General features: G+C 37.3%; 2 protein-coding genes across 3 annotated transcripts in view; one reads left to right on the top strand and one right to left on the bottom strand.

The window, feature by feature from the left end:
- Positions 1-16006, bottom strand: part of DSG1 (desmoglein 1) — a 39823-nt gene extending 23817 nt beyond the window's left edge. Inside the window, exons 1-6 of the mRNA XM_043558527.1 lie at positions 15676-16006; positions 14953-15348; positions 5467-5502; positions 5079-5210; positions 3491-3646; positions 1260-1404 (exon numbers count right to left, since the gene is read on the bottom strand). Coding sequence (XP_043414462.1) covers positions 1260-1404; positions 3491-3646; positions 5079-5210; positions 5467-5502; positions 14953-15000 — 517 coding nt within the window. The 5' untranslated portion in view covers positions 15001-15348; positions 15676-16006. The remainder of the gene's footprint in view (positions 1-1259; positions 1405-3490; positions 3647-5078; positions 5211-5466; positions 5503-14952; positions 15349-15675) is intronic.
- DSC1 (desmocollin 1) overlaps positions 1-22353 on the top strand; it is a 349862-nt gene that overhangs the window by 156799 nt on the left and 170710 nt on the right. The window lies entirely within an intron of this gene.

Below are 22353 nucleotides of genomic sequence, written 5' to 3'. Positions count from 1 at the left end.
AGGAAAAGCTGCCAGTGTTCATGAGCTAGAATTCTTCTTTACACTCAGTCTTTTTTAGCACAAGTGCCTTGTCTGTAAACACAAATGCAAGAGATAGCTCCCTTCTCACTGTGTGCACACACACGCACTTGCCTCTCAAGTATGGTACTAAGGAAAACAAACAGTGGATTTCTATTCCATTTTTCTTTTCTATATTGTGTGAATTTTTACAACAAACATTTTTAGAGTGATATTTTACAAGGGATACCTATTCAAAGTATACGTTTAGTATTTTAATAAATAAAAGTACACTGTAAGGATTTTTGGAATTTATAGTAAATTATACCACTCAAAGGTCAAAAGTAACTATGGTGAGATGAAGTTTTGAATTTAAATGAGAAATCATCACTGCTGTTTTAAATATATTTAGGGCAATCTTCCCTGGTGTGCTAGACAGTTAATTTTCCCAAGTGACTCAATATTTGGCAGTTAAAATGTTGCCATTTACAGTAATCCATGAGGAGGACATTATACCTTCAGATAGTCAAAACTCTTACAAATAAATGCTCTACCAAGTTTGTAGGTTTTCTGGTGCCCCTTAACTAACACCACTTGGGACCATCAGCTTTCACTATGCATGGGGGGGCCAAACAAAGTTAAGGTTATAGTACATTCCAAATACATAAAATAAGTAATGAGTAAAAAGCAAGGAAAACCTATATTTATGACATCATATATAAAAAGGGAAAACAAGTTTTGCTTTGTGTTTATTTACTGTCAACAAAAACTCTTGAAGATTGTGGTCACAAAATAGATGGCCTGGAAGTGATTTCTACTAACGACTTGAAAGTAGGTTAACAAAAAAAAAAAAAAAAAAAAAAAAGGCAGCATGAACAGAAGTGGATGAGATTTGCCCTTCAGAACAGCTGGGCTGGGAGGCTAAATTCTCCCAGTGCCCTTGCCACCACCGTACAAAGTATTTTTGGGATTTCTCCCGAGGGGTCTACAACTGAGCTGGTGCGTGAGTTACATGAGAAGACCCTTCTCATTTCTTTGGAGTTGTTCCTTGTGTGTGCCAGATTGGAGCTACTTCCATAGTTAAAGGGAAGCCATTATGGAGACTTCTCGTGCTTTTCTGTTCTGGTTGCTTTTCTATACTTAATCTTTTACATTCATGATGACGTAGTACCTTCACATAGTTTGGCCTCTCGTTGCTTGGCTGTGAAGAGTGATCTGGAAGTCAGTATATTCTTGTTTACTTCATAAAATGAATTACTTACTTGCATTAGAATTTTCTTCTATTTGTCCCAGAAAAGTAGACATAGAAAATACTGGAGGGTTGTCATTTATATCCAAAACCCTGACTCGGAGCTCGAGAGGCCTCTCTAAATCTTGACCCAGGGAATTCAGAGCCCGGCAATAGATCTAGGGGAGAAGATAAGAATAATTATTTGGCGCAACAGATACTTATTAAGTTTTTATTTTGTTTGGACACTATGCTAGGTGTTGTGGGTAACCAAAAAAAAAAAAAAAAATAAGACCTATTATTTGCTACGGAAGGTAGATGCAAGCAGTACTTAGAATCAATAAGGGGAGGCAAACACAAACTCAAAATACCATTTGAGAAAAGGTAACGTGATAAGTTATTTAGAAGAAGGCTTAGCATACTGTAACATTATAGGGGATGTAATTATTGAGAGAGATCTTGAAGGAGAATTTCAGCAAGTGGAACTGGGAATTGGCAAGATGCTCCAGGCAAAGGGTTTTATGTGAGGAAAGAAGCAGAGTAATGAAAATGCATTATTTGAAATTAGGAGTCAGGGCTATTGGCTTTGAGGATGGGGTAAAGGAGGCATCAAAGAAAGGGAGTATTCGGTAAGCTTAAGTGGTGACTATGTGGGTGTCTGTATTATTATTGTTGCTGCTGTTATTGTTATTATTCATATATGATGTGTACATAAGTATAATGGATGCTATTTTACCCATGTGGTATATCATATAAAAATGCATTGTGCTTCAAGAAAAGCTAATAGGTTGGCATGGTGACTCAGAGGTTTTGTGAGTAAACATTGTCAGAGGTAAGGCACAGTATAGATTTGGAATAGAAGGCTAGGGAATTGAAATAGCTCAAGGAGTACAAACAGGCAGCGTGACTGAAAGCACAAACATCCATTACTGTTTGAAGGTGTTTGGGCATGTGGGTTGGTGGGGATTTTTTAATGTTTATTTATTTATTTGAGAGAGAGACAGAGTGCAAGGGAGCATGAGTGGGGGAGGGGCAGACAGAGGGAGAGAGAGAATCCCAAGCAGTCTCAGCACTGACAGCACAGAGCCCCTTGTGGGTCTCGATCTCACAAGCCGTGAAATCATGACCTGAGCAGAAATGAAGTTGGACCCCAGGCACCCCTGGATTGAAGGGCCTTTAACCGAGCGAGCTTACAAGATCAAGGAAGGTTTTCTTTATTTCCTTTTTATTTTAAGTATTAACAAGTGTTGATCATGATGATAAATGGACATGGAAGCAGCCAATGGAGAAAGCAGAAGAGAGATGAAAACAAAGTTGATAGAATAAGGTTCTTGAAGAAACAGATAATTATGGAACAATGGATATCTTGGGGCTAAACTCTGGGGAAAAAGCAGAAAATTAATTTTATTTTTGGATTTAATGCCGAACATTTCTGAGCTGGGGGAGAGAGAATTAATTGTGGGAATGTTTGACCGAAGGCTTCACACTTTTTAGAGAAGTTGGTCATCAGGTCAGCTGCTTAAAGTGCAAATGAGGCTGAGGGTTTGGACTTTTGTCTCAGCCACTCTCAAGAATGGAAGTGTGATTCAGTTAAGGATGGATTAGAGTATTTCCAAAGCACGTTCTGAGCTCAGGTGAGACTGAGCAATGTGAATTTATAATAAAGTATGTTTATTCAGAAAAGGCTCCCTTAGTAACTCAAAAATAATCTCTCAGGATCGGAGTTAAAGAGAAGCAATTATTCTCAACTGAATTAAAGAAAAAGAAATAAGGGGGCACCTGGGTGGCTCGGTCAGTTAAGCGTCTGACTCAGGCTCAGGTCATGATCTCATGGTTTGTGAGTTCAATCCCGCGTCGGGCTCTGTGCTGACAGCCCAGAGCCTGGAGCCTGCTTTGGATTCTGTGTCTCCCTCTCTCTCTGTCCCTCCCCTGCTCTCATTCTGTCTTGCTCTCTCTCAAGAATAAATAAAAATATTTTAAAAATATTTTTAAAAAAGGAGTAAGAGTTAGGTACTTGCCCTCCCAAACAAATATTCTAGCTTGCCACTGGAGACAGACCAGAAGCTAACATTTTTGGTAAGGCATTTTATAAAGGCGTTTCTCCTAATCTTACTTTGGTTCCGTTGGGTCATGAGATGCTCATGAATTGAGACAATCAAAAATGTCTCATATTGGGATTCCTGAAATCAAATCAAATGATCTGAGCTTAAGGTATTCCAAAAATAATTTGAGCCTGAACATATGTATTACATGGAGCCCACTTACAATGAAAAAAGGGGTGACCTCTCGATCAACTATGGATGTTATATTAATTTCACCAGTTTTTTGATTAATAATGAAGATTCCATAAGGTGGCTGATCAATTCCTACTCCAGAGATGCGGTATGTAACTTGCTGGTTTGCAGCACAATCTGAGTGAATCTGCAGAGAGAGCACAGGTGAAAATATTACAGAGAGCAAATAGAAAAGTGTTATGTTTGATAAACAACAGCCATCTTTCCCAAGAACTATTGAATGTGAGTACCTGTTTTCTTTTGGGAAATGCTGGAAATAGATATTTTTCTAGTTATAGCTATAGTATTTTCCATAATAACTGGCAGTGTAATAAAAGAAATTCAATTCCATTTCTACCAAATAAGAAAATAATAAAATATCACCTTAATAAATGCAGGACTATGCAGCCACCATTCATTCATTCATTCATTCATTCATTCAACATTTACAATTGTCTGTGTTATTTTCAGGTTCTGTGCTAGCACTGGCTCTAGAGTAGGGAACTCCTTGCCCTCTCAAGGAGTTTAGCAATGCTGTCATCATATAACTTTGGTCTCCTGATTCAAAATGTTTTTTAAATGTAAAGTTTCAGAAGAGAATTTGAAGTAAATTTATGTAGGTAACAAGAGTTACCTGACGCTTTGTAGAAGTTCTTAATTCTGAAAATGGGGAGGATGTGATATCAGAAAAGTAAGGAGATCATCCCAAATAAATGACTTGTAGAAACTGGGATTCTTTCTTTGAAATAAAATATTATAGGACTCTATGCAACTCTAACTGGGGAGTCTGTATATCTATCTGAATGTGTGTATATTTGTATATGTGTTTATGTATGTATATATATTTTTGTCTGTGAATCTGTGTGTGGGGATGTATTTATGAGTGTGTGTGTGTGTGTGCGTGTCTTTGTACAAAGGAAGATATACAAGAGAATATGAAAGAGAGTGCATTGTGAATTCTTACTTAAAAAGCCAAAAGTAGGTATTCAATTCTAATCAATCAAGGCAGAAAGAATACACATTGAAATAGTCCCTCTGAGTATGCTGAGTGTTAAATTCATTATTTAAATCACTGTATTTTTGGGGGCGCATTGTGGCTCAGTCAGTTAAGTGACTGATTTTGGCTCAAGTCATGATCTCATGGTTCATGGGTTTAAACCCTGCTTGGGGCTCTGTGCTGACAACTCAGAGCCTGGAGCCTGCTTCCGATTCTGTCTCCCTCTCTCTCTGCCCCACCCCTGCTCATGCTCTGCCTCTCTCTGCCTCTCAAAAATAAATAAAAAATGTTAAAAAAAATTTAAATCACTATATTTTTCTACCTAGAATTTGGGATAACATATGGTCACTTGTATTTATTTTACCAATGAGGTTAGTCAATGTTTGTTTACCCATGTGCCTAAATTTCTTAATTTATCCTTTTAGTGGTTCAGTTTTCATAATCTAAGTGACTATAATTCTGTTTTGTGTTATAACTTCTTGGTGATTTATATTCATAAAATATTTAAAAGGCATTTTCTTTTGAGCTTTAACCACCCCATCCATTCTGACTTTCGATTCTATGCTTTGGGGTGGATACTTACTTTGGCAATTGGGTTCCTCTTTGAATTGTCTTCACCTTCACGACAGGCTGCAGCGAACTTGATCCATTCACGTTTTTGCCTCCTGATTGAATGCCACTTGATGGTGCCATTTTTGGTGTTGTAATCTCTTACCTTGAATGGGCAGGATAAAGTAGTAGTATCTATTAACTTTTATTCAGAATTCTCATTCCACTGAAGGTTTTGGAGGAGAGGGTATTGTAATGTCAGAGAGGATGTTTAACTGGGAAAATTTTTTGATACTCTGTTAATTTTAGCATAACATTCATTTTATTTATACGGGTGAATTTTCTTTGGAAAATATGTTGTGACTCCCAAACCATTTTCTCAATTTTTAATTTGGAAAAAAAATAGATTTGCTGTATATTACCTGGATTCGAAATTCACTGTTAACTTCCACCACCACCTATAAGAAAACAATATAATCACAACAGTTAATTTTTAATTAAGTGCTTTATAATTCATATTATCCAATCACTTAAAAAAATCAAACAAGGGGCGCCTGGGTGGCGCAGTCGGTTAAGCGTCCGACTTCAGCCAGGTCACGATCTCGCGGTCCGGGAGTTCGAGCCCCGCGTCGGGCTCTGGGCTGATGGCTCAGAGCCTGGAGCCTGTTTCCGATTCTGTGTCTCCCTCTCTCTCTGCCCCTCCCCCGTTCATGCTCTGTCTCTCTCTGTCCCAAAAATAAATAAACGTTGAAAAAAAAATTAAAAAAAAAAATCAAACAAGTCTTGTGAGTCATTAGAATTATTTTATCATTCTGGACAGCAGATGGATCTTTCTTAACTCTCAGGTCTCATGATGATACTGTGGACTCCTTTTCATTTTGTTTTTACTTTTCGGTTATGCTTTCCTTCTTTTTAATTTCTTTTATTTTTTAACCTCTTTTTCATTCTTCACCTACGCAGATACTCATTATCATATGAGCTAGGACATTGAACCCAGGAGGAGTGAGCGTTGGAAATTTAGGCTTTCTTAGTAAATCTTGTGCCTGAAAAGCTAGAGATACTCTAATGCTGTTCAGTGATATTCAACAGTAAGGTATGATACTTAAACTTTTGATGATAGTTTCAGGATCTGACTAGTCATAGATGGAATAGAAAAAAAAAATGTTTTGGAGTGAAGAAAGGATATGAAACAGGAAGTATCTGATAAGTTTCAGAATATTTGCTCCTTCACATTCTAATCCTAAATGGGAGATTTTCGAGTGTTTTTATTTTTATTTATTTTTTATCTTTTAAAAAATCTTTATTTATTTTTGGGAGAGACAGAGAGAGAGAGAGAGAGAGAGAGAGAGCATGAGCAGGGGAGGGGCAGAGAGAGAGAGACAGAGAATCTGAAGCGGGCTCCAGAGCCCAACGTGGGGCTCGAACTCACAGACAGTGAGATCATGACCTGAGCCAAGGAAGCTTAACCGACTGAGCCACCCAGGTGCCCCTCAAGTGTTTTTGAAAGTCTTAAGATGGTATATTTGCTTTGAGATATGAGAATAAATAGGCCGACGATAACAGCAAAGAATTTCTTTCCTCCGTAAAATGAGTTCCTGTTTGATGTTTCATGCTAACACTAAAAAAAAAAAAAAAAAAAAAAAAGAAGAAGAAGTGATATAAATGCATTCTCCCATAGCAAGAAGAAATTGCAGGCATTTGGGGACAAATTAGTGGGTAGCAGTTTCCATTAGTCTCTTCTTCAGATTTAAGCAATTTCCCTGTCCAACAAACAACGACTCAGGCAGAGCTCTGCCTCATTTTGGCTCTGGCCTCAATTGTTACATATGATTTGTAAGTGAAAGATCAGGATAATTTGAATTACTTTTCTCTAAAACCCTAAAACACTTCTAAAAAGACAGACACTTATATATTAAGTTTAATATGTCAATATACTTAAGACATAGTAAAATACCTATCTAAAAACTTAGTGTATTTGAAGGCCAGTTGCATTTATTAAGTTTTAACTTGCACTTAGAGTCATTAAAGTTGGTGTAAACCCTTGTGTTTATTTCTCTCTAAATAGGAAATTTTCAACTTCTATTTCAATTTTTTCAGAATTGCAAAGTATGAAAATTATTATCACGATTAGATTTCATCTGTATCATTGATAAAAGAAATTATAGCTGCATTATAATATACTAATAATAGTAATTTTAAAATATAGTAAATTACTTTTTATAGTTTCAGTCTCATCAGTAGATAAAAATAAAATTTTGCTTTCTAAGTACCTGTTGTTAAAAATTATTATAAATGATACTTCAGGAAAATATGTATTTTTTGGTTAATAAGAGTAGTATAAAGAGATAATTTTTTATAGGACTGATATATTCATTGTGTATTATTTTTAATGTTGATTATTATTATCACTGTTACAATTCACTGAATGGTGACTAATTACTAGACAACATATTTAGAGAAATCCATGCATTCAATCTTCAGAAATACATGTGGTCAGTACTATAATTATCTCTATTTTACAGATGAGGAAATTGAGTTTTGGACATTAATTTATGGCTAAATTCCCTCCACAACAATTCAGCGTAAATTTGTGTTTGAGGTGTGGGTTTTACAATAAAATATAAGATAGCCTGTTCCAACTAAATTACTAAATACAACATACTGCAAAGAATTGACGTTACAACTTTGAGAAGTCAAAACCTTCTGATTTTAATCTAATCTCATATTAGCCTTATGATTAGGAATATTTATGTATAATAATAACAATAATAATAGTGATTCTGGGCAGAAAAAAGTAGATGGCCCAAATGGTTTGGACAAGTAACTGAAAAGTTAGTATAGAGTCCCTCGCGGGTGCAGAATTAAGATGATGTTACTTTTTGCTACCTGTGAACTCATGGGCACTCTTTTCTCTCTCATTTGTGGGTGTGGAATGGGGGTGTGGAGATGCCTTATTTGTCTATTTGGAAGCCGTTTCTTCATAGCTACAGAAGTGTGTAGGCATCTGTTATCTGTCTTGCACTTCCCTGACCACACTGCAGTGTCAGAGCCTACTGTTTGTTTTGGAGAACTATGCCAGATGACTAACAAACCTTCCAACTTTATGGAGCTGGGTCATTCTTTTTCCCATGAGAGGCAATTTAGGCAGAAGACCAAGTAGGTTTCACCATAGTGTCAGCCTCTCAATTGAATCAGTAATTAAAAAACTGCCAAGTCTGCTTAAAAATATGTTGTGTTGACATAGCCTTATTGTCTTTTGCTCAGTGTCTAGAATAAATGCTGAAACGAAGTCACTACTGGATGTTCAAAGGCAAAATAATGAGATAAAAAGAGCACTTGGTAGAGTCAGAAAGCTTTCAATGTACTTCCCAAATTCTCTAAGCCTTAGTTTTCTCATTTTTAAAATGACAGGGGTAGACTAAATTATATACAGTTACCTTTCCAGTTCTAACACTAAATCTCTGTTTGCAGTTGGAAAATATCAAAGTTTTTTGATCATGGAAAAGGCATGATAAAATTGTGGGTTTAAAAGATTACTCTGACCACAGGTGGTGGCAAGAGACAGGATTATAGGCCACAAGCAGTGGAGTGTTCCACATCAAATCAGGCCAGAGATGAGGAAGAGCTGAAGCCGACCGAATAGGAGCAGTGGCAGTGGTAACGGACCAGAAAGATCAAGAGAAAGATTCCACACGGTTGAATTTGACAAGGTCTGAGAGTCAAGAGAAGGAAGAAGCTCAAATGATGGCCATTAAAAAAAAATTTTTTTTAACATTTATTTATTTTAAGAGACAGAGAGAGGCAGAGCATGAGCAGGGGAGGGGGAGAGAGATACAGAATCTGAAGCAGGCTCCAGGCTCTGAGCTGTTTGTTAGCACAGAGCCTGACACGGGGCTCGAACTCACGAACTGCAAGACCATGGCCTGAGCTGAAGTCGGACACTCAACTGACAGAGCCACCAGGCGCCGCCCCCCGCCCAAATGATGGCCATTTTAAACCAAGAGATGAGGGGCAAGGCAGTTGCAGAATTTATCAGGTTAGAATACATTGATTTTGAGATGCTAGAGAAATGGCCGGATGAAGGTGCTTAGTAATTTGATATACGTATCAGCACCATGAACAGTAGTTCAGGCCTCATACACAGATTTGAAGGACATCTGCTTGGGTAGGGCAGTTTAAATCATGGGAAAATTTGAAGACCCAAAGGAGGAAATACAACAAAGAAACAGCCTGTGGCTGAGCGTGAAACTAGGGGAATTCCTACATTGATGGAATAGGGAACAGTGACAGAAACAAGTGACAAAGAAAAAGAGAAGAGAAATAGCCAAAGAAATGGGAAGAAAATATAATGCAGTGTCACAGATGTCAAAGGAAGAGAGAAATGAAGGAGAGATCGGATGTGAACAAGTGTCAGGTGGCATAAAAGACTTGAGCAAAGTGAATCCTGAGAATGCCTGTGACCTTCAGGAGAATCCTTCCGGCTGGATGGAACAGGTCCCTCCTGACTGAAAGGATTAGGAAATAAGATGGAGGGGAAGAGAACGTAAAGATGGCCACTTTCCTGGGTGGTTTGTTTATAAAAGGAAACAAAAATGGTATCATAGAATTAGATGTGGTGTCCAAGGAAATATTCTGGGAGAGGGAGAAATGGATTTTTGAAGGTGAAGAAAATAGATTTTGATTTGAGAGAGAGGTTCAAAAAGAAATTAGTTGGTAGAAGTGTAATGGAGAGAGCAAGAGGGAATAGGCAAAAAAAAAAAAAAAGGGCTCTGAACACAGACGAAGGAAAAGATCAGAGATTAAAATCAATAGACTATGAGAGGAAGTTAAAGAAAATCGTCTGATTGATCTAGACCTTGTCCATACAGTAAGGATAAGGTGGTTTTCTGTCAGAGTACTTTGGATTCCTAAATAAATTGGAAATATGTGCTGTGGAGGCTTGTGATGGAAATTCACTTAGAAATGAATACATTTTTAGTTTTCTTCTTTTGATAGTGAGGTTTACATTTCTTTGCAAATAATAAAATGGTCTTGAAAGTATTAAGTGATTTCTACAAGGAAACCTCTCATATATAATAATTGGGAGGTTGTCTTCCACGGCCACTTGTTAGTCATTAAGTATGAACTGCTAATGTATTGGATAACTGTATATTACATCCCAAGGATGAACCTGAGACACAGCTAAAATATAATAATTTGCTTCTTTCGAAAAACCTCCTCTTGTGTCTTTGTATTACTATCAGTTTGGAGTTGACAACACCTTGATAGGTTGATTTCTCTTATTTGTTCATTGGTTTATTTATTTATTTGACAAATTTGTATCAAATGTATATTATGGGGACCCAAGGCTGGATTAAGTCTTTTAAAGGGCATAAGCTCTAAAAATACGATAGTAAACTTTAGGTGAAATGTAAAGTAAATGCAATAAAACACCATAGAAATAAGTGTTGGGGAAATTCAACCTGGTTGTTTCCATGTTTAATTTCTTGTTTTTTTTGGAATGTGTAGGGAAAGAAAAATATCAATTATCCCACAAATGCCTTTGGATGCTCTTGCTTTGTGTAATTGAACGTCTATTGAGCAATCTTGCATTATGGTGCAAGGGCACTATGAAGGATCCAAAAGTAAATCAGACACAGGATCTGCCCTCAAATAACTTACAGTCAAGTAGTTTTATGAGCAACAGGCAGCCATTAATTTGTGGAGATGTGGTTTTTCATTAGGCAAGTATAAAAGGCTGCACCCTATTCTCGTAGACCAACTGAGAATATAAATCAGCAGCCAATGGCACTTAAACTAATTCGACCTGCCTAAATCCATTAAAGGAATTTGCATAGCAAGCATAACCAACAAGAGTGGCCTGTCCCAGCACTCTGCAAGGGCGTTCCCTCACTGATGGAAGCATAATAAATAACTACAGTGATGAGCATACTTTCTGCCTTTTCGTTAGGCAATGCATGTTTGGACATGGGAATACTCAGCACCAATGTCCTTGAAGAATGTAGAGTGGACAGAGTTATCAGAAACTAAGTACTCTGGGTATACACAAGAGTGTTTTTTTTCTATATTCATAAGACTTATTAAATAGGTGGATCTTGTCCCTTGCGGGCCAAACCTTCAAATTTATTGAGACGGCATTCTCGGTGCTTCAGGTTCTTCTGTTACCTAAATCAGGCATGGCAAAATGTTTATCTTCTTTGGCAACTCAAACTAATTAAATGATGATAAATTTGTAGTCCCTGTTTTCACAAAGGTGCAAGAAGACTCTGATCCTAAATCCACAGTCAAGAACACTGTGTAAATGGAAATTATTTTCTTAAATAGAATTTGTAAATCTTACTGAGCAGGTGAACAGAAATATTTCCATTTTCTATAAAATATTTTACTGATGTACAATTATCTATAATATATATCACTGTAAATCACTATATGCACAAGAAAGCATGAAGAATCCTCTCTTTTGCTTGTCTTCTGTTTGGTCTGTACTAGTTTGTTAATCCCTCTCTTGTTTTATGCATCAGTGAACACAATTACGGGAATTGAAGATGTCCAGTTCAAATAAGTTGATGAACTATGTAATAAAATATGTATTGTTTTCTGTGTATTTTAGCCTGTGCTGAGAAATACTCTGAAAAACTCCTGCTTATATTCCAAATGATTTCAACTAAGTTCACATTGTGGAGCAGGGTTATCAGGTGGTCAGAGGTTTTCTTTTGAAAGGAAATAGTAACCATGGAAAGAGCAGCAGCCAGGCTGGTATTATAAGCTGTGCAAATTGGGTTATTCTTGGTAATTGATAAAGATAGGCTTACTTGTTCTTTGAGTGTGAGTTGCAGAAGTTTTGCCTCTATAGAATTTGATACCTTGAGATTTGTATTGATTTGTGTTGACTAATTGAATCTGGCAAAGTTGCAAGTAATTTTCAGAAATCATTAGAACTATAGAAAGTCTACTGGTTCTATTTTACTTTCCTACAGTGGCCCTGCCATACATTTTCTTATTGTCACAACCATTCACAGAGATCTCTTGTATTTGGTACACAGGCAACATTGTTCTCTAGCCTAGAATATATTCCATATACCTTCCCCTCCCCCCCCCCCCAACAATGCACTAACTTCATGGAAACAGAAAAGAAAGAACAATAAATGAGGGGTCAATAGCATTTCTTTGGCTTGCAGAATGTTAACAGGTATAAGCCATTGCCTGTCTAGGCGGCTTGTCTTAATAATGGAATAGTGGTGTGGCAGTCTTGCTTGTTGTAAGAGCAGATTCATCAGCTTTCTTCTCCCTGATGTAACCCACTAATCTGAACAAGGTCTAAAACGTTCAGGTATATTAAACAGACTATGCAAAATACACATAAACAGATGGTTGCTCAGCTCACAAATGGATTTGCATTAAATATATTGCCTGTTTAAACGTCTTAAAGGTTTTGGGGCACCTGGGTGGCTCATTCGGTTAAGCGTCCAACTTCGGCTTGGGTCACGATCTCTGTTTGTGAGTTCGAGTCCTGCATTGCGCTTTGTACTGACAGCTCAGAGCCTGGAGCCTGCTTTGGATTCTGTCTCCCTCTCTCTCTGCCCCTCCCCCACTCATAGTCTGTCTCTCTCAAAAATAAACATTAAAAAATGTCTTAAAGCTTTTTAAAATTGCCTAAGTATGCTCTCTACTGTAGATTTTTACTTATTCTAGACTTTGAGTGGAGAAGAATAAAGACCTCACATAGATTTTTTTCCTTTCTTTTTTTTTTCTTTTTTTTTTTCTGGTGAGAGCATACATTCATGGTGAGGCTAGCCATAAGCTAAATAGAAGAATTTGCTATCAAGGTAGTTAATTTTCAGGGGAAAAAAAAGTATTTTGTAGCAGAAATAGATTGTATAACTACAAAGGATATTTATCCAGATCATCTGGTAAAATCTGCAGTAAGAATAAATTATGATTTTTCAAACCCTAGAAAGCAAAATGTTTTGCCAGAAAAGTTACAATAACAGGAAAAAGAAATGTTTTAATTCATTGTGCAGTAAGTTCTTTGAGAAATACGTCTCATAAGACAAATGAGAAATTTGTGACTGATTCCAAGGTAAAATATAGCAACAAACAAACAATCCACAAAGAAAAAAACAAAACTATCCAAATTCAGAAAATAAAGCACAAATGTCCAGAAACGTCTCTACAAAGAAGAAAGGTCAATGAGGATACATGATTTTGAAAAAATGATACATTTTACTGAAGAATGACTAATTAGACAATGACTGTTTAAAGCAGTTTCATAGGATGTAATTAATTAGAAATAATCATAAAAATAAAGAAATAAGGTATATTATGCATTAAATGAAAGCACATAAGCATCTGAATAAACTAATCAAATTAAACTGTAATAGGCCTTAATGGACCAGATTTAAATGAAATTAAAAATAAAAATATTTGAGGGGCGCCTGAGTGGATCAGTCGGTTAAGCATTTTAGTTCGGCTCAGGTCATGATCTCGGAGTTCATGAGTTTGAGCCCCACATTGGGCTCTGTGCTGACAGCTCAGAGCCTGGAGCCTGTTTCAGATTCTGTGCCTCCCTCTCTCTCTCTGCCCCTCCCCCACTCACGCTGTCTCTCAAAAATGAATAGTCGCCAGCAAAAATTTAAAAATAAACAAAAAATAAAAACATTTGATTACTCAGCAATACACAGATGCTCCTATACAAGTGCTCATTAATCCTTACTCACCCCAAATTATATTAACTGATCCTAAAGATCCATTAAAAATTCCATGGAATAGGGCTAGTCTTTGAAAGGCAGCTTGGAACTAAAGCTACCAGCTTATTGATGCTTATTCGTAACAAATCCACTGCTATGACCGTTTTTACTTAATAAACTGAATTCAGACCAACCAGCATGTTTGAATCAAAGGTCTGACTTGTTATTGTAGAAACCCAAGAATCCAGTTCAAAACTTAAGCAAGTAGAAACAAATATGACCCACAGGACTATATGCTGCCAAATTGGAGGGTGATTTGCCTGGCACTTGCCTCTTTGGGTAACATTAACCTTCCTGTGAGAAAGACTTTGATTTTAAAATTCCCAACAGAAGTGAAATTGGATGCAGCAGCTCAGTGTTATCTTTATTATCTCTAAAAAGAGAAAATTAATGATGTGTAAGGGAGACGGTGATAAAACATCTCATTACATTTGTCTGACCATCAAACACAACTTTCATATCACAGTCATTGCTGATTTTCCAGTAGTAAGAACCAGTATCATAATAATTATACTCACTCCTTAATTATAGCTATTCCTTCACTTATTATATCATTTACAAATCTCCCATATTGTCATGGTTTTGACATTAAAAAATGTTTTAAATAAATCATAGCTTAGCAGTGTGGGGCTTTTGATATTAGTGATATGAATCCCAAACATATCTGGAACCAGTGAGACAGTTTGGATTGTGAGGCCAGTCACAAATTGCTATGCTTTTTAATTTATATGTATCCTATTTTTATAGTGAATTTGCCAGCAGAGTTACCCAAAGAATGGAAAAATGTTTAGGGTAAAAATCAGGACACACCTGTGATATTAGCTTAAGAGCCCCCCTGCAAAAAGGAATTTGAACAACCAAATGCTATCAAGCAGCGATGAGACTTCCCCAAATTCAGTATTTTCCCGGCATGACTTAGCACTGACTTCAGTATCAGAGATGTGATAGGGTGAGTTGACACTGATGCATTAATATGCTCGAGTCTTCAATTAAGGAGAGAAACACTATTTAAAAATCTAGTTCATAAAATCACCTTGTCATTAACATAAACTTTTAATGGGTTTAGGTTAGAAATAACACTAAATAACACTTCCTAAAAAAGTTCTCACTTGTTCACAATGAGCATGATTATGAGGGTTTTTTTTAACAGAATCCACTTACCAGAAAAATGAACAGCACTGCAGCTGTTCTAACAAAGTGCCAGTCCATTGCAGCTGGGTTCTCTTACATCCAAGACCAAGGGAGTTTTGTTTGTTCTTCTCTGTTCTTTTTCTTTCCCCCACTCAGCTGGTGTCTGATTAAAATAATTTCTCAGTAGATGTTCTTACATGCAGGCTTTGAGGTGTTTCTGCCTTCTCTGGGAGAAGAACTGAAGGTACGTATAACCAGTCTAGATCCCCACCCTAAAAACTTGGGCTGGTCTCACTGAAATGCTTGACAAGATCATCATTGCTCCCAGGTAAAAGCTTAGGGACACACCCTTCTTCCAGTTGAAAGGCAACTCTCTGTGGGGCTGGAAGATTCACTTCTTTAATGAAGGTTTTCAGTGTCAAGCATCTAAAATGATCAGACATATGGAGAGTTATACACTTGATAGGGGCTTTCCCTGTGCTTTATTTATAAGCTGTTTAAGCTTCTCTCTTAAACAGGCAAGTGTAGTCTGGATGCTGATATTATTCAAAAAGGATTATCTGGTTCAGACTAATAATACTAAGAACCTTCAGGTCAGAGTCAAAAATCATAAACTTTCCATTTCAGTGGATGTTAGAAAATATTCAGTCATTTTTTTAAGTTATTGTAAAAGAAACAGAAAATTTGCTGATGTTAAGAGTGAGGATTTTTTTAAAAAGTGTTAATCCAAACAAGCAAAACTATGATACTTACTGTTATAAGGTCCTCTGCATATGTCACAGTTCCCTTTAAGCAGACAGCTGGAGTCCAGGAAGCCTCTCTTTTCTCTCTAACCGAGTGTCTTCTCTCCTCAAGTACTTTTCCCTTTTTAAGGTTCTGCCCTTATCAAATGTAGCAAAACAAAATTTAAAATATCTCTAAGCCAGATTAAATGTAAAAACCAAGACCACCAATTAAAATCTTGTCAATAGTTTTACAAATGAAGATCACTGCCTGAAATGCTAATGAAAATCCAGAGAGAGCTGCTCTGCAGGTGAGGTGGGTGAAAAGTCAATGACGAGTCCCAAGCACAGAGCCAAGAATCTGGATAGCGAGCCAATTAGAACATGGGGAATACACTGAAGAAATGGCTGCCCACACATGCAAATGGGAGACTGAAGGCAGCCCTGGAATTTATGAAAATAGTGACTCTCACAGGGCAACACTGAAAGTGTTCTTGGGTTATGCTCTCTTCACCTGGCAGTGTATAGCATACATATCGTGAGTGGTGGGAAATCTTGAAATGGCAGTGTGGATGGAACAAGAGATCCAGCTGAGAAGATGTTGATTATGGTCAAAAAGACACAAAGCGTATCTCAGAGAGGATATCTCTGAGGGTCCGAGGCTCTACCAAATGCAGTCATTTCACTACAGATGTGTGACAAAGAAGGTCCCTCAATGGTGGTTTGAAATTTCATGCCATTCCTCATGGAGCTTAGAGAGAAGGAAATGCAATGCCTGTATGTAGTTTCAGTGAATAAGAATGTTAATGATAAGAATTGATCGTTATGAATAAATGAAATAAGAGGAATAGTCTCAGGCCAAACTTCTCTTAGGGGAGTAAGATAGAATGTGAGTGTTGATCTATGACTTAGTCTGAGCAAGATATTAGTAGTAGGATTGTATGACTGTGAATGACTGAAAACTCACTGAGCACCAGAGTTGAGAGAGAGGATCTTCTCTTTCACCTTTCCAGTGGCAAGTGAATGTTTTATCCACCTTGAATTTTGGGCATGGTGCTAGGCTATGCACAGGCCCTCTTCATCCATTGAATGCCCTTTCCCCAGGCCCAACCCTGGCTCCACCCCTAACTCAAAGCCCTGCTCCCAGAGTCCCAGGCACCTAGAGCCTTTGTCGGCAGCGATCTCTCCAGCAGCTCTCTGGAGAGGAGGTGTGACAGAACCTTAATGTTGCAGAGCAGCGGCTATCCTGACTGTCCCATGAGAACGAGTGACATTAAGCACAAGTAGGAAAGGGAGTTTATGAATCATCATTCCTCCTTCTTCACTTCACATTCCTGCCTTTTCCTCTTTCCTACTATCTTCATCTCCTTAGAACGGTGTTGTCTAATAGAACTTTCTGAAACATGGAAGGAAGTGTTCTCTATCTGTGCTATCCAGTGCAGTAGTCACTAACCATCTGTGGCTACTGAACATTTGAGATGTAGCTAATATGACTGAATTTTTAACTTCATTTAATAGCTAATTTAAGTTTAAATAACCACATGTGGCCAGTGGTTAACATATTGCACAGTGTAGAGAGGTGAGAGCATCATTGCTTTTATTATCTTCTGTCTCGTCCTAAGCCTTAATGCTTGTTCTTTAGAAATTTGACTCCCTTTAATTAGATCTGCTATATTCCTTTTCTCATATGGGAGACTTCTAGCTTTCTGAGTTTCCATTTAATGCCTTTTGCTTCCCTTTCCTTTATGAACTCTTGTTATGTGAGTTTACCCAGTCCCTTTTCCTCCTTAGTGATCCTATTTCTTGATGACAATGAGTTAAGATACTCTAAAACACAGTCAACACAAACCCCTCCCATTTCTATATTCACATTTTCTCAATTATTTCTTCCAGCCACTTTATCTGTGATTTCATATCACACTGTCGCATAACATTGCTACACAAGTTGGTTTCTGGTCTCACCAGACCCTGTTTCTATCAGAATATTGGTTAGTGTGGGAGTTACCACATATATACCAACAGTTCTTGTTTCTAGAAATTTCATGAAATTTGGGGTAATTTCTATATTTGGAATTTCCCTGAGAAGCTGACAGATTTTTCTGACAGGGATCAAAGTTCTCCTGGGAAGGGATTTTCCTCTCTCTCATGAGGCACTGCAAACTCTAGAATGTCTTCTTAAGTGCCTACTTTGTATATTTGTTCACAGTTTGTCTTCCTGAAAGACAAAATAATCAGCATCTTTCACTAAAGGTGATGGATTCTATGAATCTAGAATGTCTTAAGCCTAATTAAAGTAACTGACCATTCTATCCCTCTTCATATACCTAATACCCATAGCATGGATTCATATATTTCAGAGAAACCCTATGAAATATGCTTTGATGTCATATGTGGAACTCTGCTTTCATATATGTGTCAAATTACCCTAATCAGCTCCACAAATTGTTTAAAAAAATAAGGGAAATAAAATAAATCTTAAAAATAGAGAAATTGAGGTAACTATATTAAGGATACTATAAACAAAAATGTTTGTATTTTTCTCTATATTAATATTCCTTTGAGATGTATTGATTTCAGATCTTGTTCACATTTTTTAAAATCACAGTATTTCTCAGTAAGTCACACGAAAGTCTGGGGGGATGGAGGCTGCTATTATTATTTTTTTTTCTTTTTCTTTTTTTTTTTTTAAACGTTTATTTATTTTTTGGGACAGAGAGAGACAGAGCATGAACGGGGGAGGGGCAGAGAGAGAGGGAGACACAGAATCGGAAACAGGCTCCAGGCTCTGAGCCATCAGCCCAGAGCCTGACGCGGGGCTCGAACTCATGGACCGCGAGATCGTGACCTGGCTGAAGTCGGACGCTTAACCGACTGCGCCACCCAGGCGCCCCATGCTATTATTTTTTTTAAAGCTATTTGTTTTTAAGAGAAAAAGCGTGCAACAGAGAAAGAGGAAGACATAGAATCCCAAGCAGGCTTGGCACTGTCAGCACAGAGCCTGACGTGGGGCTTGAACCCACGAACTGTGAGATCATGCCCTGAGCTGAAACCAAGAGTCGGATGCTTAACTGACTGAGCCACCCAGGTGCCCTTGGAGGCTGCTGTTTAGATTAAAAGATACTTTTCTTTTAATATGTAACAACCAAATATAATGTCTGACCCTTCATTAGATCCCTGATTTGAACAAAACAGCTATAGAAATAACTTTGGAGATATTTGGCAAAATTTAAATATAGACAGGGAATTATTATACATTTTATTAGGTTATGTAGTAATATGTCTTTATTTTTAAAGACACTGCTAAATTATGCATGGGCAAAACTGGTGACAAAAATTTTCCTTATGGTACAGGTGCCTAGGTGGCACAGTCGGTTAAGTGTCTAACCCTGGATTTCGCCTGAGGTCATGATCTCATGGTTCGTGAGTTCCAGCCCCGAGTTGGGCTCCACGCTATCAGTGCAGAGCCTGATTGGGATTTTCTCTCCCTCTCTCTCTGCCCCTCCACAGCTTGTGCACTCTCTCTTTCTCACACACAAAACGAATACATAAACTTAGGGGCGCCTGGGTGGCTCAGTCGGTTAAGCGTCGGACTTCAGCTCAGGTCACGATCTTTCGGTCCGTGAGTTCGAGCCCCGCGTCAGGCTCTGGGCTGATGGCTCAGAGCCTGGAGCCTGCTTCCGATTCTGTGTCTCCCTCTCTCTCTGCCCCTCCCCCGTTCATGCTCTGTCTCTCTCTGTCTCAAAAATAAATAAACGTTAAAAAAAATTTTTTTTTTCCTTACGGTAATTTAGCAATAACATAGGGTGAATGTGGCAAAATGTTAATTGTTAAATCTAAATAATAGTATATGGTTTTCTCTTTGATTTTCTGTATATTTGAAAATTTTCATAGTGACATTTAAAATAATGGTTTGAAGTAGGTGTTGACAAATTATAGCCATGGGCCAAATTGGTCCCACTGCCTTTTTTCTTATTTTATTGAAAAAAATTGCTTACTTGCTTATGTATTGTCTGTGGCTACTTTTCCTCTGTTGCAGCAGAGTTGAGTAGTTAGGACAGAGTGGCCTGCAAACCCGAAAATAACTACTTATCTGACTTTTTACACAAGTTTTCTGACCCCTGCACTAGGTGAACAAATTATAATTTGTAATACAAAATATGACTCATTAATAAATTAGTTGTCTTAGGAGAATCCACAAAGTTGATTCAAAGTGTATGAGCAGAAATCCTGACTGGAAGTAACCACCAACTTTAATGCAGTTAATCACCGAGGAAAAGATACATCTTTATAATAGAAATATATTTTTAGTTTTATGTTTTCAGAAAGACTGTTTAATTGCCTAGAATAATCTATGGCCCAACTCTTCTGCCTTTCTTTTAAACCAGATTTAAGGAAAATCTTAATTTTATTTTTTTCTAGTCAATTCTAGAATAAGAATTTGATAGCATCACATCTTAACGTATTTTTCTCTATATAGAAAAAATGTTCATGAACAGGGAAAAAACTATCAGATGATTTTGAGGTCCTTGGGATGTATCTTAAAACTTAAATATTTTATGATAAAATAACAGTGGTTAAAGACTAAGCTATTATTAAAAAATTAAAAAAATAATTTTAATTGTGCATCCACTTCATTTTCATTGCTATGCTAGGCATTGTGGAACATTCAAAATCATTTTGAACTTTGCCTTACAGAGGTTACTCTGTAGCTGCAAACATACTGAAATAGAACTATTGTTACTCTCTTCTGGAAGGCTTTCTTACTCACATACCTGTATATATTGGCTACCACCCCTGTGGACTGGATTTCATGTGCAAGTTCAGTCCTTCATTTTACTTACAGTAAATTATCATCAGTACAGTTCTACGACACACACACACACACACGCACACACACACATGCATATATACACACGCACACATATATACACACACACGCATATATATATATATATATTTTTTTTTTTCTACTACATGCTTTGACTATACTAGGAACTGGGGTTACAAAGATGAATATCCCATGGTTCTTGCCCTCACATGGCTCCAGGCTAGCTGGAATGGGAAAGACAACAGATTTTCCCCCGACTTGCTAAATAGAAACAAACATGGGGTACATTGGGAACCCTTAGCCCTGTTTTGTTGGAGATGATGTTGGAGAAATCTTACAATGTTAAAGACTACACCTGTATGACATAATAAAGTTGATTTTTATTTATTTATTTATTTATTTTTTTATTTATTTTTTAAAATTTTTATTTATTTTTGAGATAGAGAAGAGCATGAACGGGGGAGGGTCAGAGAGAGGGAGACACAGAATCTGAAGTGGGCTCCAGACTCTGAGCTGTCAGCACAGAGCCCGACGTGGGGCTCGAACTCACGGACTGTGAGATCATGACCTGAGCCGAAGTCGGATGCCTAACCGACTGAGCCACCCAGGTGGCCCTAAAGTTGATTTTTAAAATTCTTGATTTCTTCTTTTCAGTTCATGTTATATTTTCAAATTTATATCTCCTTTTGATTCAATGTTGCCTTTCTGTCTTCATTTCTGCTGTAGGCCCTCTCAAGGCCCTCTTCACGTGGCATTCTGTGCCACACTTCTAATGGTATGTCTGCACTTGCCCTTTTAATACATAATGCATTCATTTTCCAGAATAGTGTTTCTGAAACATTGTTCTCCTTATGTCACACCTCTTTTAAAAAACTCTCATAAATTCATATTTCCTTCTAGATAAAAATGTCTTCATATTGGAACCCCTTGGCAGCAAATTTATGTCTCCAGGTTATTTATTATTTTTGGTGTAAACAAAGTTCAGTCACTCTGCACATTCTTAACATTTTCCACCATTGCTTTTCATTTTTGAAGATCCTGCTTTTGATGAGAGTGGTATTAATATGTTTCAGGATAATATACTGATTGAAATTTGTCTAGAGTATTTTCCATTTAGGGGTGTGTATACAGTCTATGAGTACATTAAAAGTTTACTTTGTCATTTTCAGAAACTTCTGGTGACTGTAGTTTCCAAAATTCAATTCTACCAATATTTCTTGAGGCCTACTAGGTGCTATGCTGGCTGTCAGGAGAGATGAAAATAGGTAATAGAACTTTCTATCTTTAAGAAGGCTATAACTTTGACTGGATCTCAAAAGGAGTGATGGGGCTTGTCTTGTCTCTATGACGAGACACATTAATGTATGTGCTGTAGGAAAGGTCTGTAGCATTTTATGAGCCCTGAAAAAAAGGAGATAATTTCTACATTAAGGGAATTGGAGAACTCGTCATGGAAGAGGTATAATTTGAAATTTTCGGTTGAATACATTCTCAACAAATGGAGACGTAGCTGGGAAAGAAAGTAGAGGGGAACATGCATTTTTCCGGCCAAAATGGAATAAAATTGGACCTATGTGGACTATTTGTGAGAGGTAGCAGGGCTGATGTGTTAACAGAATGTGGAAGACTTTAAATGCCCTGCTCAGGTATTTGGATGATCTTCTATGGCAAAGAACTACTGTGGGCTTTGAGCAAGGTATGGACCAAAGTCATACCTGCTTTGGGAATTTGTCCTGGAACTGTTGGAATGGATAGAGAAGAGACACCAGAGAAAGATGAATTTGGAGGCCACCATAATAGTTTAAGTGATGAACCTGAAATAGTTTGGTTTCAGTAGGAAAGGAAAAGGATATAGAAGTGTGACAAAAGTAAAATAAACCA

The sequence above is a fragment of the Prionailurus bengalensis genome, chromosome D3 (assembly GCF_016509475.1).
Source record: "Prionailurus bengalensis isolate Pbe53 chromosome D3, Fcat_Pben_1.1_paternal_pri, whole genome shotgun sequence".
NCBI classification, from domain to species: Eukaryota; Metazoa; Chordata; class Mammalia; order Carnivora; family Felidae; genus Prionailurus; species Prionailurus bengalensis.
The sequence above is the reverse complement of the archived record's forward strand: the minus strand, read 5'-3'. Positions and strand labels throughout refer to the sequence as shown.